At 38.9% G+C, this 16,747-nt stretch overlaps 1 protein-coding gene across 1 annotated transcript; it reads left to right on the top strand.

Moving 5' to 3' along the window:
- The first annotated feature begins 2,982 nt into the window (after window positions 1–2,982).
- On the top strand, window positions 2,983–7,263 carry LOC131191967 (GTP-binding protein Rhes-like). Its single transcript, XM_058170646.1, has 2 exons — window positions 2,983–3,065; window positions 4,898–7,263. The coding sequence occupies exon 2, from the start codon at window positions 5,194–5,196 to the stop codon at window positions 5,815–5,817; it is 624 nt and encodes a 207-aa protein (XP_058026629.1). The 5' UTR covers window positions 2,983–3,065; window positions 4,898–5,193; the 3' UTR covers window positions 5,818–7,263.
- The last annotated feature ends 9,484 nt before the right edge of the window (window positions 7,264–16,747 follow it).

Genomic DNA, 16,747 nt, shown 5'->3' with positions numbered 1-16,747 from the left:
CTTTTTTGTGTGTGTATGTGCTTCAAATGGACATTCCAACAGTACTTGCAATAAAGCAATGGAACGTTTCTCCTAGAAATTGTTTATATTTAAAAAAGGTTACTGTGAGGAAATTTATGGGATACATTCCTATAAATTCCTACTACATTCCTATAAATTCCTATAGATTCCTACTAATCTTATTGCATTCTTTGACAAAGTGACAAAATTAGTGGACCAGAGGAATGCTGTTGATATGATTTACTTGGACTTCAGTAAAGCATTTGATAAAGTAGACCATAACCTACTACTAGATAAAGTAGAAAAATGTGGGTTAGACAGCACCACCACCAGATGGATTCGTAACTGGCTGACCAACCACACTCAACATGTAGTCCTCAATGGAACTACATCCACATGGAGGGAAGTATGCAGTGGAGTACCCCAAGGCTCTGTTTTAGGCCCAGTACTCTTCAACATCTTCATCAATGACTTGGACGAGGGGATAGATGGGGAATTCATCAAATTTGCAGATGACACCAAGCTGGCAGGAATATCCAACACTCCAGAAGACAGGCTCAAGATAAAGAAAGATCTTGACAGACTAGAACATTGGGTGCTATCTAACAAAATGAAATTCAATAGTGAAAAAAGTAATATTCTACATTTAGGCCAAAAAAACAAAATGCACAGGTACCGTATATGTGATACCTTGCTCAATAGTAGTAACTGTGAGAGGGATCTTGAAATCCTAGTGGACAACCATTTAGATATGAGCCAGCAGTGTGCAGCAACTGCCAAAAAAGCCAACACAGTTCTGGGCTGCATAAACAGAGGGATAGAATCAAGATCACGTGAAGTGTTAGTGCCATTTTATAATGCCTTGGTAAAGCCACACTTGGAATATTGCATCCAGTTTTGGTCGCCACGATGTAAAAAAGATGTTGAGACTCTAGAAAGAGTGCAGAGAAGAGCAACAAAGATGATTAGGGGACTGGAGGCTAAAACATATGAAGAACGGTTGCAGGAACTCGGTATGCCTAGTTTAATGAAAAGAAGGACTAGGGGAGACATGATAGCAGTGTTCCAATATCTCAGGGGTTGCCATAAAAAAGAGGGAATCAAACTATTCTCCAAAGCACCTGAGGGTAGAACAAGAAGCAATGGGTGGAAACTAATCAAGGACAGAAGCAATCTAGAACTAAGGAGAAATTTCCTGACAGTTAGAACAATTAATAAGTGGAACGACTTGCCTTCAGAAGTTGTGAATGCTCCAACACTGGAAATTTTTAAGAAAATGTTGGATAACCATCTGACTGAGATGGTGTAGGGTTTCCTGCCTGGGCAGGGGGTTGGACTAGAAAGCCTCCAAGGTCCCTTCAAACTCTGCTGTTGTTGTTGTTGTTGTTGTTATTATAAATAATAATATATTATATATAAAATATATAAAAAAATAACGAACTAAATAAAATCTGTCATCCCCCCTGACACATGCACCTTCACTTTACCTGTTGGTATTTCTTTCCTTTAACCTGCATTAGGTCCCTCTATTATATGTACATGTTGGTTTCTGACTCTCTGGGTTGTCTATTTTTGGAGGATTGCCCATGTTCTCCTGTGGTATGGCAGCAGTGTAAAGTTACCCTCACCGTTCTACATTGATTGTTTTAAATATTTTGTCTGATGTATAACCCACTTTTCCTTTAGTTCCTCAAGGAAGCCTCGTAGCATTCCTGCCTTCAAGTATTTCCAGAGGAGGTGAAGGCTGAGGGAGAGTAACTAGCTTACATCTACCAAGATTTGGTGACTGTGGATTTCAGCCTTTGTTTCCCTGATCCTAAGTCCTGCAGCAAATACATAAAAACAGCCCGAAGCCCATGCAGCTCCTTTCACACAAAGAAAATTATGTGGGAATTGTTTGTTTTAAAAAGTCTTCTGGTTGGGCGGGATGCCTTTTGGGACATGTTTCCCACAAAGATGCTCATATAATAATATAATTATGATTCAGTTCTACAGAGGAATTATTGAGTCTGTCATTTGCACCTCTATAACTGTCTGGTTCGGTTCTGCAACCGAACAAGAAAGACACAGACTTCAGAGGATAATTAGAACTGCAGAAAAAATAATTGCTACCAACCTGCCTTCCATTGAGGACCTGTATACTGCACGAATCAAGAAGAGGGCCGTGAAAATATTTACAGATCCCTCACATCCAGGACATAAACTGTTTCAACTCCTACCCTCAAAACGATGCTATAGAGCACTGCACATCAGAACAACTAGACACAAGAACAGTTTTTCCCCAAACGCCATCACTCTGCTAAACAATTAATTCCCTCAACACTGTCAAACTATTTACTAAATCTGCACTACTATTAATCTTCTCATCGTTCCCATCACCCATCTCCTTCCACTTATGACTGTATGACTGTAACTTTGTTGCTGGCAATCCTTATGATTTATATTGATATATTGACCATCATTTGTGTTGTAAATGTTGTACCTTGATGAACGTATCTTTTGTTTTATGTACACTGAGAGCATATGCACCAAGACAAATTCCTTGTGTGTCCAATCACACTTGGCCAATAAAATTCAACTATTCTATTCTATTCTATTCTATTCTATTCTATTCTATTCTATTCTATTCTATTCTATTCTATTCTAATAAAAGACCATTTAAAATCAAAGCATTATTTTAAAAAAACAAACAGCCCCTGGTGTAGAAAGAGAGGTTCTTTGGAAGAATAATCATAGCTCCTGTGGCATGGTTTCAACAGCAAGATTTCCAGGAAAGAGAGCAGAGACATGGCATGGATGACCTTTCCTTTCAGCTTGTTTAGAAACTGTCCACATGAGTGATTCACTGAGCCATTGCATTGCTGGGGTGATATATGGTATATAGCCTGTCCGCAAGAAAGACACTGTGATGTTGGTGCTGGAAGCTATAAATTCCTACTGTGAATGGCCTCTAAGTGTTGATTCACACATTGCATAATCTATAAAAAGAGGAGGCTTTGGTGTGGGTGAGGGAAGAAAGCAGGTTGATGGAGTGATTCAGGTCTTGGACCAGACAGCGGGAAAAGGTAAGTTTTAGTCCTATCTTGGGCATAGAAAGCCAGCTGGTTCCAGTCATTCTCTCTCAGCCTCACAGAATTTTTGTTGTTGTGCAGGAAATAGAAGTCAGGGGCATTGTCTATGTTACCTTGAGTTCTACCAAATAAAGGTATTAAATCTCATGATAAATAATACATAAAAATAAACTATATAATGAATGGATGATAATGTAAGTTTTGCCAAATGTGCTCTTGCAAAGAGCTGCTGCCATTGGTAGCATTTCAGTCTGATTGTACCTGGGCCAGGTGCCCATGGAGAAATCCAGAAAAACCCTGGAACTGAGAAACAGGAGGCCTATCTGAAATGTTTAGGAGACCTAGCAAGATGCTCACTGATTCCCTTCTCCTCACTCCCTGTCAACCCTTCCTCAAGCACAGAGGAGCAATCTGGGCTCTGAAACATCCCCAGGCAAGGATGGCAAGCATAACATCTTCCCATTTTGTTCAGTGCAATGTATTTTTCTTGGCTTGAGATGGACATCTTAAGAGAAGAATCTCTGCCTTGAAGTCCTCTTCACAGCAGCGAAACTTTCCCTTAAAAGAATGTATTTCTGAGGATCAACGAAGTTAATCATACAGGTGATATTAAGAATTTATGATGAAAGTGAACCAATATCCACTACTCTTTGGAATCTCAGATAAAATACAAATGCATTATTATATTTAAAATGTTGGTTGTCTTTCCCTCCCCTGTTCAACCTGCCAGGAATATATTTTTTTATTTACCGGTATGTGTTATTTGTTTTATTTTATTATACTTATAAGATTTTGATAGCTGTCCATATTAAAAGCAGCTCTGAGTGGCTCACAAGAATAAAATCCCATAACCATAAAATCATAAACCACAAAATTCAAAACACACGCACACACACACACAACCCAATGGTGCCTCAATCACTCCCATGCGATGCCCCACAATCAACTCCAGATATTCTCATTTGGATATCCCCATAGCAAATGAAAAGAAACAAGTGAGGCCTGCTTATTCACAGTAGGTTGATTGAATTTAGGAAATTCATTCCACTCACGTTTTTCTTTTTCCTGACTGATCCCTTCTTGTCCCAGGTTGCCTGATATGGTACTGAAAACCTGGCAGTGCTTAATGGGTCCATGAGGGTCAGTTAGGAAGACTCTGTTGTGTGTTTCTCCTTGTGTATATGTGAAGCTTTTCCTCCCTTCATTGTGGAGATGGGACAGGTGGCCCTGAGATTCCTTCCCACCAAATAGTTTTATTACTCAATGCAAATTAAGCAACCAGAACAGAAAGAGTCGACTAGAACAGGGGTCTCCAACCTTGGCAACTTTAAGACTTGTGGACTTCAACTCCCAGAATTCCTCAGCCAGCTGGCTGAGTAACTCTGGGAGTTGAAGTCCACAAGTCTTAAAGTTGCCAAGGTTGGAGACCCCTGGACTAGAACATTTGAGGCTTCTCTAATTTCCCAGCCTGAATTTTACAAGACTATTCATATTATTCAAGCAAGTAAAACATTCTGATATTAGTTGTCCTTTTCAATCCCTCTCCTCATATTTTACCGAATCCAAAGTCCTCAGTAGCTCTGTCTGAAGTACCAATAAAAAATGTTGTTTGTGTCCTTGGATATGGTAAAGATTTCCAACTCAAGAAGAGGAAGAGATATTGACTATGCTAGGCAGTGCAGAGGGTCCCGTTGCTGTGCTAGCCACAGTGGCTAATCTCAGAAGGGAGAAAAATTTAGTCTTTCACATTCATGGCAGCTAAGAGCCAGACAAGCCTTTACAATAGCCAGCCTATTCTAAGTCTCTCTCTCTCTCTCCCTCCACAGGCTGAGATTTGACTTCAGAAACAGCAGTCAGCGGATTGGTCCAGACTTTTCTTCTCTCTCTCCCCTACATTTTGCCCGTCCCTCAACATTCTCTCCAGCAGAGATTGGGGGAGCTTTGAGACTCTCTCTCTGTTTGTGTCTGTGACAGGAAGGAGTGTAAATAAAGAGAAAACAAGCAGGGAGACTTTGAACACAGTTGCAGTTCTCCAGATTGGCTAAAAACCGGCAAGCTTTGTTCTGTTGGTGTTTGGGACTTGAGAGTTTTGCCTCCACCTGTCTGCAAGATCCAGAGAAGCATGTCTCTGGCCGTGAAGAAGAGCCAAGTACGCCTGGTGTTTCTGGGGGCAGCCGGGGTTGGCAAGACTTCCCTCATCCGGCGATTCCTGCAGAACACATTTGAGCCAAAGCATCGCCGGACAGTAGAGGAGCTGCACAGCAAGGAGTATGAGGTCAGTGGAATTACCATCAAGGTGGAGATCTTGGACACTAGTGGTAGTTATTCATTCCCTGCGATGCGCAAGCTCTCCATCCAGAACAGTGATGCTTTTGCCTTGGTCTATGCTGTGGATGACGCGGAGTCCTTTGAGCGTGTGAAGACTTTACACGAGGAGATCCTTGAGCTGAAAGAAGATAAGTTCCCACCGATTGTAGTGGTGGGCAATAAGGCTGAAACTGGCGGCGTTAGGCAAGTATTGCCTGAAGATGTTCTCTCCTTGGTGGAGCTTGACTGGAACAACCGTTTCCTGGAGGCATCAGCTAAGGAGAATGAGAATGTGATGGAAGTTTTCAGACAGCTGCTTCAGCAAGTCAACCTGCCCAGCCTGCTGAGCCCTGTTGTGCGGAGAAGACGCGAGACTTTCTCCAGTGAAGCCCCCCTGAGGCCCCCCATGAACAAAGCAAATAGTTGCACCGTCTGTTGAATGTGAGAATGTCAGCATCAAGATGATGTTGTTTTGTTTTGTTTTGTTTTGCAAAACCTAGTCACTATCAGTATGGGATGTTGTCTGTAAACAGTGTAAATCCAATGTGATCTCCTCACCAAATTAAGGCTGTAATTTGTAAAGTGGAAGAGCCGCCTCCTATATGACACGGAGCTGTAGGAGTAAGCTTGGCTAGGCTAAAGGAGGGAATATGGGTCAGTTGGGTAATGTCTGAAACAATATTGCAAGGTATAGAGCATGAACTGCAAAGGCGAGCATTTGAGGAATCTCTTAAGGAACATTTCATTCTGGGGGCATCTACTGATGGTTTGTATTTTCAAATGCCTGAGTAGACATTGTTTCAAGAGGGGGAAGGTAGACAGTTTCATATGCTTATTGAACAGCAGATGTGTGTGTGTGTGTGTGTTGCTTCCTAGACTACAGTGCTTTTTTATTTCTAACGTTTGCATGAATATGTCCTTGCACTGATTATGTTTGCACCGAGCGAAACCATTTCGGTGACATCTCTGCATCTATACTGTGGAAAGAGATTCATCACCCAGTGGGTCAGTTGGCCTGGACGTGATTTTGATTTTCTTAAAAATAACTTTTCAAAGCTTGTATCCAATAAAAGAAAAGTCAAACCCTGCCAGTAACTCTGCCAGAAGCACCACTGTATTTGCATTCTTCCTGTAAGAGGTGTAACTACAAGAGGAACATGTCACCAGTTTCTGTTGCACTGATTTGTACATTCTGCTTTCTGCTTTTGTTCTTATGCATTTGTAGGTCATGCACCTGCTGAGCTTCTGTAGGTTTCTATGCTCTTAGGATTTCTGGGACAGATACAAGCCTGAGAAGTTGCCCCTTAGGAGACATCAATTTCAGTTCTTTCTTAGTTATACCCTTGTGGGCATAGACTCTGGGAATATCTTGTTCTCTCAGCTGGATTTCTGCAGAATGAGAGTGATAATAATCCCTCTTATTGATTAGGAAGATATGAAAGAAATGTTGTGTGTTATCTCAAGACATTACAATTACTTGCTAGGATAAAAGTCCCAGAAGCATCAGGAAGGCACCGTTGTGAGTGATGTGCTTCGGGTTTCAGTTCACTTAAACTATGTAGATTAATAAGAATTACTTCTGAGTTCTATCAAAAGAGGAACTAGGTAAATTTGTTCTGTGTTTGTCACAGCAGAAAAGAAATAGTGTGTATTTTATGAAGAAATGATTTTTCATACTGCAAAACAAAGCCATAAATACAGTAAACTGAGAGTAAACAAAATTACAGTGGATGGTGAACGTAAGATGTTCTAGTAATCTTCATAAATTAAAGCGGAGTAGTGGATTACCCATTGAACTATCCCATTTGTATTTATTTAAACATTTATGAGTCAAAGTAATCTCCCTACTTCTGGCTGCTGCTCCCTCTGTATTTCAATTCCCAGTTTTTTTTCACTAGCTGTGGTTCTAGCAGATGACTCTGTCATTCTCTCACACAGCCAATCCAAAACATAAGCACAATTTCTCTCTTCTGGGTTATTTGGTGAATACCTGTATAGTAGGAAGGTACTGGGTGCCTCACCTGTCCACCTGTTCAGTGTTCCTGTGCATTTCTGGCCTTGAGGAATGAAACAAGGTAAGATACTTCCTTCAGGGCTGGCTGCTAGTGAAGGAATAATTGGGTTAAAATGATAATGGATGGCTGAAGATTTCCTCCATGTATGCTCATTTTACAGATTATGGTAGTACCTGTATCCTGATTGGTTGTGGGGAACTATTGAAGATCAGTTATGGGAATCAAGCAGTACATTTCTCAGGACAGTCTTGCTACTGACATGGTTGCAGGGAGAATGTGCTATGACTCTATCATGCAAAAGCGGCACAAGATCCTCCCAGAAGAGGGAGCTCTAGAGATGTGGTGCAAAGGACAAGAACACGCATGAGACATCCTTCTATTAAAATGAACTCTGAAGGAAGAGCCAACACTCCGGAAGATAGGGTTAAGAAAAAGAAGGATCTTGACAGACTTGAACATTGGGTGCTATCTAACAAAATGAAATTTAATGGTGGCAAAAAGTAAGGTTCTACATTTAGGCAAGAAAAACAGTATATGTGGTACCTTGCTCAATAGTGGTGACTGTGAGAAGGATCTTGGAGTCCTAGTGGACAATCACTTAAATATCAGCCAGCAGTGTGCAGCAGCTGTCAAAAAAGCCAACACAGTTCTAGTCTGCATAAACAGAGGGATAGAATCAAGATCATGTGAAGTGTTAATACCACTTTATAATGTCTTGGTAAGGCCACGCTTGGAATACTTCATCCAGTTTTGGTCGCCATGATGTAAAAAAGATGTTGAGACTCTAGAAAGAGTGCAAAGAAGAGCAACAAAGATGATTAGGGCACTCGAGGATAAAATGTATAAAGAACGGTTGCTGGAACTGGATATGATTAGTCTTATGAAAAGAAGGACTAGGGGTGACATGATAGCAGTGCTCCGATATCTCAGGGGTTGCTACAAAGAAGAGGGAGTCAAACTATTCTCCAATGCACCTGAGGATAGAATAAGAAGCAATGGGTGGAAACTAATCAAGGAGAGAAGCAACTTAGAACTAAGGAAAAATTTCCTGACAGTTAGAACAATTAATCAGTGGAACAATTTGCCTCCAGAAGTTTAGGTGCTCCAATACTAGAGGTTTTTAAGAAGAGATTAGATAACCATTTGTAGTGTAGCATTTCCTTCCTAAGCAGGGGGTTGGACTGGAAGACCTCCAAGGTCCCTTCCAACTCTGTCTTTCTATTCTATTCCATTCCATTCCATACTATTCTAAAGACAATCCTTTAGAATGTCTGAGGTTGCCCGTGCCTTAGGAATCAGAGTTCTGATGAGTACAGAAGAACTATGATTGGTCCTACACTATTGATCAAAGAGAAGATTCACCCCAGCAAATGTAGTGCGTATTTAATTTACACCAATTTCTCTCCTGTCAAAACCAGTTGGAACTAAATCCCCCCCGCATCCCTTTCTTCTTTATGTCATAAAGGAGAAAAATAAAAAGATTCCAACAAAAAAACATTTTCCTTAGCAGAGGAGAGGAGAGGAGAGGAGAGGAGAGGAGAGGAGAGGAGAGGAAAGGAAAGGAAAAGAAAAGGTGTGGTGGATATGTCTATATTATGAAAATAACATCTTAATCCACCAGTTTGGAACTGAATCCATCTCTTTTCTTTTTTCTTTTGTCAGAATACTTAGCATTTTGAAGATACTATGTAATGTCCCCTTTAATATATAATATAATATTATATAATATAATATAATATAATATAATATAATATAATATAATATAATATAATATAATATAATATAATATAATATAATATAATATAATATAATATAATATAATATAATATATATAATATAATATAATATAATATAATATAATATAATAATATAATATAATATAATATAATATAATATAATATAATATAATATAATATAATATAATATAATATAATATAATATAATATAATATAACAACAGAGTTGGAAGGGACCTTGGAGGCCTTCTAGTCCAACCCCCTGCCCAGGCAGGAAACCCTACACCATCTCAGTCAGATGGTTATCCAACATTTTCTTAAAAATTTCCAGTGTTGGAGCATTCACAACTTCTGCAGGCAAGTCGTTCCACTTATTAATTGTTCTAACTGTCAGGAAATTTCTCCTTAGTTCTAAGTTGCTTCTTTCCTTGATCAGTTTCCACCCATTGCTTCTTGTTCTACCCTCAGGTGCTTTGGAGAACAGCCCGACTCCCTCTTCTTTGTGGCAACCCCTGAGATATTGGAACACTGCTATCATGTCTCCCCTAGTCCTTCTTTTTATTAAACTAGACATACCCAGTTCCTGCAACCGTTCTTCATATGTTTTAGCCTCCAGTCCCCTAATCATCTTTGTTGCTCTTCTCTGCACTCTTTCTAGAGTCTCAACATCTTTTTTACATCGTGGCGACCAAAACTGGATGCAATATTCCAAGTGTGGCCTTACCAATGCATTATAAAGTGGCACTAACACTTCATGTGATCTTGATTCTATCCCTCTGTTTATGCAGCCCAGAACTGTGTTGGCTTTTTTAGCAGCTGCTGCACACTGCTGGCTCATATCTAAATGGTTGTCCACTAGCACTCCAAGATCCCTCTCACAGGTACTACTATTGAGCAAGGTACCATATGTTACCTGTGCATTTTGTTTTTTTTGCCTAAATGTAGAACCTTACTTTTTTCACTTTATCATTCCATATTTTACAATACACTCCACATGGGAGGTTTGTGGCCCGTAGGTGCTCAACACCACAACTCCCATCCATTTGAGCATAAGCAATGATGAGGGACGCTTGCATCTATAATTCAGCATCTTTAGAACCATGGGTTATTTGTCCCTAATGTAAACGAACAGCATTAGCTCTGCCGAAGGCTTAATAGTCCTTACGTCTATCCAGATGCCATTCTAAAAGAGCTGCTTTATTATGCTTCACCTACAAGTTTATCTGTAATATATAATCCACCATAACATGAATATGACTCAGACATTGCGACTGAGAGGTACACTTCCTCTCTCATGTTTTTGAAACAGGTATTGATCATCTTCCTACATTATTGGAACTGACAGGCTCTTCAACTGACAGGTGATGTGCAAAAAAAGAATCTTTTGCTTATGAACACCAACACTTGGCACACAGAACTAGTAGCAGGGGATGCATTCATACAGTCTGGTTTGTCTCACCCCATTAAATGCTTATAATCATTTTACCCAGCTCTGTCACTCTCCTTGCTGATGCCACTCTTATAAGAGTCAGTGTGCCCAACAAACCAATCAGGGTTCTAGCTATCTTGCTAATGATTGGCAAAGATTGACTGTCTCATCTCCCATCCTTTGGCTGCCTGCCCCAACAAAGGTTAACTCAAAAGTTTAACACAATTTAAAAAGCTTAGGGAAGTGGTGCTTTGGGACTGCTGGGCCATGTTCTTACTATGATTAGGTACACTAAGAGTTTGCACAGTGTTTCAACCTTTTATAATAAAACTTCTCAGGTTCTTGTTCAGAAAGCAGGAAAATCTATAAGGAAATCAACATACAGTCAGTATTTCCAAATATGAGTTCAGGGAAGTAAATTCTACATACCCCTCCCCCCCTTTGCCAAAACATTAAAAGGTGAATTTGGATTTGAATTTTTATGGACCTTTTGTGCAGTCTCATGTAAAAGATGAGAAGCTGTGGAGGAGGGTGCCCATGAGGAGGCCATGCTGTGATTCAACTTTTATTCTCCAAAGCTGCTTCGAGGGATGCAGCAGCAGAATAATTCTTTAACATAACTGTGTGTTTTTCTCCTGTGTTGAGCTTAAAGATGCAGCTGCTTTAAGAAACTTAATTCCAAAGCACCTTTTTTAGAATCAAACGTAGAGTGCTAGATGCATGTGCTTATTTATGATACTGATATTATTCGTGTGATAAGGTGGAAATCTTTGCAAATATATATCTGACTCCTTCCCCCTGGCTTTCACAGATTAGTGGGCCTCTATAACAGTATGATTACAATTTCTAGTCTCAATCTCAGGAATCACAGCAGCCCAGTGGATACATCACCGATTTTGCTTCTGGCACAGCGATGGGGGAACAGAAAAGTGCAGCAGAAATCACATCAGCCTACCTTAGCCACTAGAAAATATGAGCACTCAATAGATTTTTCCTGGTAATGGAGTTTTATATAGGGATGCACAGGGAATCTGGGGCAACTAGAAATGTTATCTATTAGCCAAATAATCTTAATTTTGTTTGTATCCAATTCCTCGCGTGTTGCAAGTGCAGTTAATACTTTAATGACTGCAGTGATTTTCAGTAGAGCTGTAAGTAATCTTTATTGTTTCTCCATTGTAAATTACCATAGGAAAAGCAAAAGATGTGTGGAAAGACAGAAAGGCCTAAGTAGGTCAGAAAATGACAACATACAAAATTGTTGTACTGTATGCCCAATTTTGAACTCAAATCAACTACTCCCTCTAGTGACTTTCTCTGGAAGTATTAGTTAACATACAACCAGTAATGCAAATGTTTGTAAATGGTCTTGCATGCGTATTTTTTTTAAATTTTATTTTGTCACAATAGTATATATAAGCATAAGCATGAAACAACTATACAACATATAAGCGTATATATAATGAAAGGAAACAATAGGACAGGAACGGTAGGCACTTTTGTGCACTTATGCATGCCTTTTATAGTTATTGTATATATTGTATATTATATTATTATTATATATTGTATATTATATTAAAATATATATATAGTACCTCCAACTAGCGCAGATCTGTGGATAATATCAAACTAATATACATCTCTCCTAATAAATACTTAAAGACATTTAAAGGTATCTTTTTGCTAATCTGCGCAGGCTAATTTGCATTTTAGATTTAGGCATGGACACCCTAGAGCAGGGGTGTCAAACTCATGGCCTGCGGATCGGATGTGTCACGCACTGGCCATGCCCACCCTTGGTTTAACGAAAGGGGAAAGGTTGCAATACATCACCTGATGATAACGCATCACGCGAGTTTGACACCTCTGCTCTAGAGCATAAAATGTATACATTGTTTCCAAATTTGAGTGTTATTGGCATTTAAAATTTAGGATTTGTCTCTTTAAAAACAACAACTGTGGAAGGATAAGAAGTCTGCTTGCAGCTAAGAGTGTTTTATGTTGGGCTGCAAGTCTATTTCCCCACTAGAGGTTTGTGGCCTCTTAAATCTAGGTAGAACATGCTGGCTGGGGAATTATGGGAGTTGAAGTCCACATATTTTAAAGTTGCCAAGGTTCAAACACACTGTTCCAGGATCACCCAATCAACACTGTGCTACGATTAAATAGGGAAAACATCAGTAGAAAAGGAGTGGGGCTCTGACTTCATCACAATTTTTTGGAAACAACTCCATCACAATTTTATTGATCCCTTGTGGATACTTTTATCCTAAGGTTAATTCATCGGTGAATCTGTAATATGCAGATTTGATATGCGTTCCCTCTACTGTCTCCTCTACATCACTGATACAAATGTTAATGAGTAGAGGCCCAAGGATGAGCTTTGAGGCACCACACTTGATGTCTTCCTTAATGAATATTTTGCAACTAGATCTTAAATAAACACACATTACAGTATTTAAATAAACTTATTTCATATGCTGGGCTGAACTAAGTCAGATTCATAAATCAAGGGCTATATAACTGGATATTTTATTTTTTCAAAATAATTTGAAACAGTACGTGATATGCAATGAATTCTACTTCTGATTGCAAACATCTAATTTTCATAGTCACTTACATTGCTTTTAAATGAATATTGATGAGAACTAATAATATACCTCTGACATTTTGAGTTTGACCCAAAGTAATTACCGGTATTTGGAAGTATCATCTGAGTCATCCAATCACAATATTCACATTTTTGTAAAAGATATACTGAAATATTTACCAAATTGGGGCTTCTTTATCATTGTGTATTACAGGTATTTCAATAATCCTACTGAAGTTGGGGGTTCAAACCTTCTTCAAATTCATGGAGAATTTTAAAAAATGGCCTGGAAATTTTTAGTCAGTAAAATTGTGTACTGACTAAGTTGTAGTCATCTGAGAGACACAAAATATAATTACTTTGTACAAAGAAGGAATTCAGATGAAACTACTAAAGGACTTTCAAAAAGTATGCAATAGATGTAGGTGTGATAGAGAAAACTAGATTTACATAGATGTTTTCTTGATTATAATAGGCCATGATTAGTTTAATAGTGTTAAATCCATATTTAATGAGTAGTCCAATTAAAACAATGAGTTTACTTTCCCTAGTATGATTGGGAACTGCAAGATAAAGGCAATGGACATGAACTATTAAGATCATCAACATTTTTTCCAGCAATATTTTTGTATAGCAGCCACATCCAATCTTTTTGATGTCATCTAATAGTCCCTGTAATTCTTACTTGACACTTGCTGAATCTCTAGGGCCAGTCCTCAACACTGCTGAAAGAGAAAGATGTGTCAGTAGCTTTCATAACTGCATCACTCTTGCTGAGAAATTCTTCCAGATCCAATCTTGATTGCAGAAAATATGACTTCCGTAACAGAGTTGTTAATACTTGGAACACACTACCTGACTCCGTGGTCTCTTCCCAAAACCCCCAAAGCTTTAACCAAAAACTGTCTACTATTGACCTCACCCCATTCCTAAAAGGTCTGTAAGGGGTGCGCATAAGAGCACAAGTGTGTCTACCGTTCCTGTCCTATCGTTTCCCTCCATTATATCCTATTAATATAGTTATTACATACTTAAGCTTATATATATGCTTATATATTGTACAGTTATTTCATGCTTATGCTTATATATACTGTTGTGACAAAATAAATAAATAAAATAAATAAATAAATCAGTACTGTGAAAAGGAGGAGAGCTAAATAAGAATTAGACTCAGCAGTGAACCTCCACTGGTCTGAGATTTCCAGAAGGAAAATATTGACCCTGCTGGTACCTCTATCTGGCATTAAAAAAGTGGGATTGATACTATTTAGCTGTACATGACTTTTTCTCCCTAAAGCCACAAGCCGCTCCCATTTTGTAAACTAAAGAATTTTGGCTAGGCACATGCTTAAATTCCTACTTATGATACATACCGTTGTAGTGATGGGTATGTTCTTGACAAGAACACCTGATCTGCCTTCTGTCAATTGCTGTCAGCTCCTTGCTCACAGAAAGGAAGCCCACAGAGCATGACCAAGGCTTGGCTTTTTCCACCTCTCACGATCAAAGAGCAGTAGAAACTAGCATGCTGGAGCAATCCAAGTAGAAGGAAGAGCTGCGGGGGTGGGGTGGGGTGGGCTACCCAGCCTCTGCTTTCGTATCCTTCCTCCAACGGAACAAACCAGTTGCTTTGAGATTGGTAAGTGATGCTCCTAAATCATCAGAATAAAGCCTGCTGAAGCTTTTCTATGTGACAGAGGGACAAGCTTAAGCAGTGAGCAATTTCATTGCCTATGTACTTGGAAAGTGAATGTTAAAATGAAACAAAGCAGTTCTACATTGCCTTATCTTACAAATTCCTGCAATTTGCTCCCTGTATACCTGCCCTTACAGACCCCAAGGGATATAGAACATAGTGACTTAGCTACAGACAGATACTAACTGGTCCACAGAAAAATACCTATTTTGTGGGACTGGTATTACAGGAACAATTTAAGAATGCTGGTGATCACCTAAAATGTTACCTTTAGAACTGTCTTGTTTTGGTTAGAATCTGCCTGTCCCCAGCAGTCTAGGTAAAGTGAGATGGCATTGATACCCACTCCCAAGAGATCAAGGAGGCAGGGGGCCACAACACACCTTCTCAACAGCTTCTGTGGAATTCTCTGCCATTTTGCACTCCTATATTTTATCACTGAGGAAGAGAAAATAATCCTGTCAGAGGCACAGATTACCAAAGCAAGTCTAGAATTTATAAAGGCACTTCAAATTTATGTCTGAAATATTAACAAGAAAGGATATTTTATCACGTTTGTTGGAAGTGTAAAAAAGCTAGAAAGTTCTGGACATACATTGATTTAGAGGATTTTAAAGACTGAGACCAGAGGTTTTCTTTTGGGATTCATGGACAGTCAGAAAAATGTCATGGAACTTTTTGTATATGATAACTGCACCAAGATTATTGTATGCACAATGTTGGAAGACTCAACAGCCTCTATAATGAATGGTTGAATATGATGGAAATTGCTGAGGTGGCTAAATTGATTTTTTTAATCAGAGAAAAGACTACATCTCTACATTTACTGCTGACTGGAAACCCCTTAAGGACTTCTTTGTATAGAACAGATAAAATGCACTTATGATTTATGGTTTAGATCAGGGGTCCCCAACCCCTGGGCCGTGACCAGTACCAGTCCATGGCCTGTTAGGAACTGGGCTGAACAGTTGGAGGTGAGCGGTGGGTGAGATCTAAGTTGTGCGCTCTTCCCACTGGTCCATGGAAAAATTGTCTTCCACGAAATCGGTCCCTGATGCCAAGTTTGGGGACTGCTGATTTGATTACTAGACAGGGTAGATTATAGTAAGAGTTAAATTGTAACCACAGAGTTAACAGATAATTTTATAACTATACTTAAAATTGCTATTAAGAAAATCAGAAAATCAGGGGCCGCGGTGTGGCTCAGGCTGTAAGAAGCCTGTTATTAAAACATAGCTGCCTGCAATTACTGCAGGTTCTAGTCCCACCAGGTCCAAGGTTGACTCAGCCTTCCATCCTTTATAAGGTAGGTAAAATGAGGACCCAGATTGTTGGGGGGCAATAAGTTGACTTTGTAAATATACAAATAGAATGAGACTATTGCCTTACACACTGTAAGCCGCCCTGAGTCTTCGGAGAAGGGTGGGATATAAATGTAAATAAATAAATAAAATAAAAAAAAAAAGAAGCTACCGGTACTTCTTTTCTTTCTTGCACTTTTAGCTTTGTCTTTATTATTTATTTTATATTAATATGTATTAGTGTTTAATCTTTTTTAAAACTTCTTTAATAAAACAATGGAGAGTCCTTAGTAATTAACATCAGTGGAAGATAATTTTTTTTAATATTGTAAGCTGTCTAAATTCTAGGGAGTTGGCATACAAACTGATGTAATGCATACATACATTCTAATAGGAAAAGTGCAATTTCTTTCCAATATTAACAGAAAGGAATCAGTGTTGAAAATACATACATTACATCGTAACAGTAAGGAATATAACCCTGACTGGTTAATTATGTAATATTTAGAACATATTATTTGGTGAGTTTAAAGATGAAAATATCTGCCACATTTCCTGTGGTCTAGGAAAGTACAATATTTGGCAGTGTTCCCTAAAGGCATT

Source organism: Ahaetulla prasina, chromosome 2 (assembly GCF_028640845.1).
Source record: "Ahaetulla prasina isolate Xishuangbanna chromosome 2, ASM2864084v1, whole genome shotgun sequence".
NCBI classification, from domain to species: domain Eukaryota; kingdom Metazoa; phylum Chordata; class Lepidosauria; order Squamata; family Colubridae; genus Ahaetulla; species Ahaetulla prasina.
This window is presented reverse-complemented; position numbering and strand designations above follow the sequence as displayed.